This window comes from Mustela erminea, chromosome 2 (assembly GCF_009829155.1).
Source record: "Mustela erminea isolate mMusErm1 chromosome 2, mMusErm1.Pri, whole genome shotgun sequence".
Classification (NCBI taxonomy): domain Eukaryota; kingdom Metazoa; phylum Chordata; class Mammalia; order Carnivora; family Mustelidae; genus Mustela; species Mustela erminea.
In genome coordinates this window covers 97,537,144-97,542,915 of record NC_045615.1, presented here as the reverse complement: position 1 = coordinate 97,542,915, position 5,772 = coordinate 97,537,144, and the positions used below count along the sequence as shown (strand labels likewise).

The 5,772-nt window shown below is 62.8% G+C and overlaps 1 protein-coding gene across 1 annotated transcript; it reads left to right on the top strand.

Moving 5' to 3' along the window:
- Positions 1-1,394: 1,394 nt before the first annotated feature.
- Positions 1,395-5,621, top strand: SPON2 (spondin 2). Its single transcript, XM_032333547.1, has 6 exons — positions 1,395-1,772; positions 2,224-2,449; positions 2,664-2,887; positions 2,958-3,149; positions 3,470-3,650; positions 4,876-5,621. The coding sequence occupies exons 2-6, from the start codon at positions 2,227-2,229 to the stop codon at positions 5,058-5,060; spliced, it is 1,005 nt and encodes a 334-aa protein (XP_032189438.1). The 5' UTR covers positions 1,395-1,772; positions 2,224-2,226; the 3' UTR covers positions 5,061-5,621.
- The last annotated feature ends 151 nt before the right edge of the window (positions 5,622-5,772 follow it).

Sequence of the window (5,772 nt, the reverse complement as noted above, 5' to 3'; positions counted from 1 at the left end):
GCCCCTGCCTGTGGGCTTCAGGCCAGGGTCCTCTGGCAGCACATCCCACTCCCCCATGCCAGGGTCCTTGAGTTGCAGAGGCTTTCCACATGGATGTGGGGGTGCTGGGATCAGAGTCCCCCATAAGATAAGATGGGGCAAGCCTGAGGCCAGGGCCACCCCTGGACAGTGCGTGAGCAAACCATGGCGGGAGAGCCAGCTGCAACATGGCCCTGGGCCCATCTCCTGCTTTCTTTCCCAGAGAAAGGCCCCTGCTTCTCGAGAACAAGACACAGGTGCATGGACAGCACTTGCCTTCGCTCACATTCTCTCCAGGCGTGTGGAGCTTCTCCAGAGGCTGCAAGGCCCGTCTGTCCAGGCTGGGCTCCACTCCGCATCTCCTGCCTGCGGAGGGTCACATGTGGAGGCCCATCTGTCTGCCCACAAAGCCGGGCAGAGAGAAAGCTGCGCAAACATAGAACCAGGCCACTCTTTGAAAAAGTTAGTTGTTTTTCATGAAACATTATGCTATTTATGTGAATGTATTTTCATTGGTAAGCGAGTTAATATGTATTCTGAACATTTCTGTTACGATTTCAAATATGGGAAGTATTGATGGCTCTAACCACACACACGAAAGCTCTTTGGGGTTCTCAGTGATTTCTAAGAGTGTCGGGGGTCCTGAGACCAAAAAGTTTGAAAACCCCGTGTGAGGATCTGTGTTCAGCCTGAGGACCTGCAGTCTGTTTGGCTACTTGGGCTGCTCTCTGTGGCTGTGTGTGTATTTGAAATACAGCTCAGGTCACTGGTCATTTGTTTTTGTTTGTGTTCTATTCCCGCTGATTCTTTTTTCTCTGTCCCTCAGTCACCACTGCCCCCCCCAACCCCATCTGGAATGTTAACAGTTTCAAAAATCAGAATGCTTTCTGTTTGAGCTTAAAAGCTCCCTGAGCAGTTCTGATGAGAGCTTCCCTTCTGTTCCCAGACCCCACGATTAGGGTTCTAGAAATATTTTAATGACCATGAGCGGTGACCAGCTTTGGTCATGTCCCCCTGCCAGGCGTCCGTGGAGCTCTACCCCACCGAGGGAAGTGGGGTGGGGACGCTGAGCCACCTCCCTGCCCCAGAGAGCCTTTCAGGGCTGGGACAACTCTACCCATGTGGTTCTGGCTCCCCTCTGGAGGGACAGCCTCAGGATGCCCTGGCCAGCCATGTGGACGGCAGCCGTGTGGACGCTGACGGGCTGTGTGTGCCCAAACCCAGCACCCCAGGCTAAGGGATGCCTGAACTGGGAGCCCCCACTTCTCCAGCTCATCTCCAACACAGGGACTGACGTCAGGCCAGGAATGTGGCCCCTCGGTCCCACCCTGCCTGGAGGGTGTAATATGCTGGCACTCCCCAGCCCAGCTCGCCTCCCAAGCCTCCCAGCCACGACTGTGGCAGCACCTCCCGGGAGACACTAAGCCGGGTTTGTTGGGAAAGGGGAGCGGCCCGGAGAGGAGCGGAGGGCGGGGAGGCGGGAGGGAAAGACAAAGAAAGGGGTGCGGCAAGTGGCAGGCGCCCGAGGGAGGAGAGTGACCTCAGCTCCGGAGAAGCATCTGCTCGGCATCAGAGCGAGGGCGGACGGCACTGGAGGAGCCCCTTCTCTCCCTCTCCCCGTCTGAGCTTCGGCTCTCGCGCCGTGGCTGGCTGGGGGCTGTCCTGGGTGTAAATTAGAGCTCTGGGCTCTGGACTCCCGCAGGGATCATTCGCTGCCACAGATCAGCCGCCAGCCCTCCCGCCACTCTTGCTGGGTGAGTAGGTGTGTGAGGGGGATGCGCCCCTGTCCCCATCTGGAGGCGCTGGGCCTCCTGGCACTTTCCTGGGCCCAGCAGCCCGCAGCACCGGGAAGCCTGCGTTTGCTGGGGTCATCCCGGGCACCGCGTGCCTGAAGTGCACCCTCCAGATTCCCCCGACTCAGGGATGCAGCCCCCAGCAGCACCCCCCTCCCCCTCCATCCCCCCTCTCCCCTGCATGGCTGAGACCAAGCCAGGACATCGAATCTGCTGGGCTTGGGATCCAAGTGTAACCTGACCCGGCTAGGCTTTCAGGGATGGGGCGGGGGTCCCCCCCACTCCAGCCTGATCTGGATGATCTGGGGTGAGAAAGCATAGGTGGGGAACCCTGCACTCCAGGAGGTCCTTGCCTCTGCCCCCTCCCCAGGGACCTGCGGTGCCAGCTGGTGGAGCTCTCCTCTGCTCCTAGGTCATGGGAGCCCCAAGTCACGCCACCACCTGGGGCAGGGCCCTCTGGGCTGTCCTCCTGACCACACTTGGCTCTGTGGCCAGCCAGCCGCTGGGGGGAGAGTCTGTCTGCACAGCCCGGCCCCTGGCCAAGTACAGCATCACCTTCACGGGCAAGTGGAGCCAGACAGCATTCCCCAAGCAGTACCCCCTGTTCCGGCCCCCTGCACAGTGGTCCTCCCTGCTGGGTAAGTGCAGCGGTGCTGCCCGGTCCCGCCCAACCCGCGGTGACCCTCGCCCCACCCCAGCGCTGCACCGCACTTCCCCGTGGGCAGGGTGGGCGCGCTCATCCCGCTTCATGCAGTGCCAGAAATCTCTGCTGCGCACGTCCTTCCGGGCTTGGGCCCTGCCCCGGGAACGTGCGCCCGTCGGCCCGCGGCTCACACGCCCCCTCGCGCGCAGGGGCAGCGCACAGCTCCGACTACAGCTTGTGGAGGAAGAACCAGTACGTCAGCGACGGGCTCAGGGACTTTGCGGAGCGGGGCGAGGCCTGGGCCCTGATGAGGGAGATGGAGGCGGCGGGAGAGAAGCTGCAGAGCGTGCATGAGGTGTTCTCGGCGCCCGCCGTGCCCAGCGGCACCGGACAGACGTCCGCGGAGCTGGAGGCCCACTCGCGACACTCGCTGGTGAGCCGGGCGGCGGTGGGGGAAGGAGGGGGGCCGCGGCTGCCTGGCTAAGCGCCCGCCCTCCCCCCAGGTGTCCTTCGTGGTCCGCATAGTTCCCAGCCCGGACTGGTTTGTGGGCGTGGACAGTCTGGACCTATGCGACGGGGACCGCTGGAGGGAGCAGGTTGCTGTGGACCTTTACCCGTACGACGCAGGGACCGACAGCGGCTTTACCTTCTCCTCCCCCAACTTCGCGACCATCCCGCAGGACACGGTGACGGAGGTAAGGGGAGACGGAGGGTAGGGGATGATGGAGGGGAGGGACCAGAGGTCCCTACGAACAGGTGGCTCTCAGGTTAGTGCGCCGCCTCGTCCCGGACCTCAAGACGCAGGTCTGCAACCGGCAGCTCTTCAGGGCGGAAGGGCCTCGGCTGCGCACCAGACTGCCGGGGCGGACCCTGCGGCCCCACCTGGAGACCCCGCCCCGAGACCCCTCCCCGCGGCCCCACCTGCAGACCCCGCCCCGCGGCCCCGCCCCATGCGTGCTCACGTAGGCCGCCGGGTGTCGCCTGGCAGCCGCGGATAAGGATGCTCTCTCCGCAGATAACCTCCTCCTCTCCCAGCCACCCTGCAAACTCCTTCTACTACCCCCGGCTGAAGTCCCTGCCCCCCATCGCCAGAGTGACCTTGGTGCGACTCCGGCATAACCCCAGGGCCTTCGTCCCGCCCGCCCCAGGCCCTGTGGGCGCTGGCGGGAGCAATGAGATCGTGGACAGCGTCTCAGGTGAGCGCGTTGGCGCCCCGCCGCCAGGACCCCTGCAAGCTCTGGCCGCAGCACGGCCATCCTGGGCACCAGGGAGGCCCTGATGGCCCGCGGGCTGCAGTGGGGAGAAGCACCTCTCGGATTTGCAGGCCACACAGGGACCCGTGACAGGGCAGCTGTCAATACTGACCCCGGTGAGTGAGGTCCTTCTGTCCCACCTGCACAATAGTCCTTAATGGCGAGTGGCCACCACATTGAAACAGGAAAGGACACTCAGGGCCAGAAACTGTCCCAAAGGGACCTCTTTGAGGAGTCAGTGACACCTCCACACACTCTGCTTCCCAAGGCCACACTGGTAACCTGCTCCCCATGGGGGCCAGTGGTCCAGGGACCACACCCCTCCGTGTCTACCCACTCCAGTGATTCCCCCAGGGGAGTCCCCCATCCAGCTATGGCAGAGCTGGGAAAGGTGCTCCCTCCCAAGCCGGCTCCTGGGTGTAATGTGCCCTCATGGCTAATGGGGGCCGTGGGGGAGGGAGAGGTGGCAGGGCAGGTGGTGTTAGGGTGTGCAAGGGGCTGAGTCAAACAAGCCAGAGGCTGTGTGAAGACAGGGGCCTGGGTGTTGGGCATAGGACACTGTGGGCTCTAGGGTTCCCCGGGTTCAGCATCGGATGGCAAGGACTCTGAGGTTTAACCCTCCCCTTAGGAAGCTGGGGCCCCTGGGGGTTCGGAGCCCTTAGTGCAGCACAATGGGGATTTGGGGAGATATGGGTTTTGGCTGACCAGTGAACTCTTGTACATTTGCCCAGGAGTGAGTGGTAAAGCAGGCCCCCCCGTCAGTGGCGTCCCCACGTGTGACCTGTATCACAGCTGATGGTCAGGACACCACTGAATGGATCCCTCTCTGTTCCCCTCCCCTGCCCCCTGGCAGAAGGGACAGTGGGGGTCCAGCCTTGAGCAGGTGTGGGGGTCTGAAACACAGAACCCCCTGCCAGCCCAGCTGCATCAGAGCAGGCCCCTCCTCTGGCCTCCTGGCCCCCGCTGCCAGAGCTGGCATCCCAGAGTCCCCCATGAGAGGGAGTCCCTGGAGGTGTCTCAGTGGGGGGTTGCAGGCGGTGTGATTGGCGGTCTTGCAGCAGGCTCTAAGGCATGCTGATAAATCCCCGATCCTTGTGATGCCCACGTGGGGCTGGTCTTGTACAAGAGACACACACCTGCTCACAGGCCTCTCTTGTGTTCGGTCCAGTTGCAGAAACACCACTGGACTGCGAGGTCTCCCTGTGGTCATCCTGGGGGCTGTGTGCAGGTCCATGCGGGAAGCTGGGAGCCAAGAGCAGGACTCGCTACATCCGCGTGCAGCCTGCCAACCACGGGGCACCCTGCCCCGAGCTCGAAGAGGAGGCCGAGTGCGTCCCTGACAACTGTGTCTGAGACCAGAGCCCTGCAGGCCCTCCACCCCTCGTGGTGGCTGAGCCTGGTGGTTCAGTGGATCACGTGGGGCTTTGTCCACCACCTCTCTGAGCTCCGGTGCTGACCAACCCCCCCCCCACACACACAGATGGGTCTCCAGTGGCTGGATGGAGCAGGACCCTGGGGGAGGCACCTCCTTTCAAGGAGCTCTCCCCTCGGGCACCCAGTCCTGGGACCCGCTCTCCTGAGGGAGTTCAGCCCTGAGGTTACATTGCGCTCCACTCTACTTCCTGCTGGTCGGAGGTCGTCTGGCGTGTGGACTGTGTGTCCACAGGGCCCACAGCATCCACGGTTCCACCCACAGGAGAGCTGCACACCCAGCCCCAGGAGCCCCAGGCTACTGCGGATATGAAATACCTTGGACCTGCTGTCCCTGGGGGCACCAGCGCCCACAGGCCGAGACTGCCCTGGACAGGTCACGTAGGTCAGGTAGATAAAGGAGAACAGGCTCTGACACCTCGCCTTGGCATTGTCACTTGACCCATCTCCTTTCACTTGAATAAAGACTGTTTCCTGACATCAGGGGCCCTTGTCTTGCATTTCTTGGCAGGGCCCCGGGAGGGCCACTGTCCCACCCCAAGTAGGGTCTCCCCTGCCTGGAGGGCATGCCAAGATTCCTGGAAGGACACTGGGCAGCCTCTGACTGGCGCGAAGGAGGTGTTCACACACACCC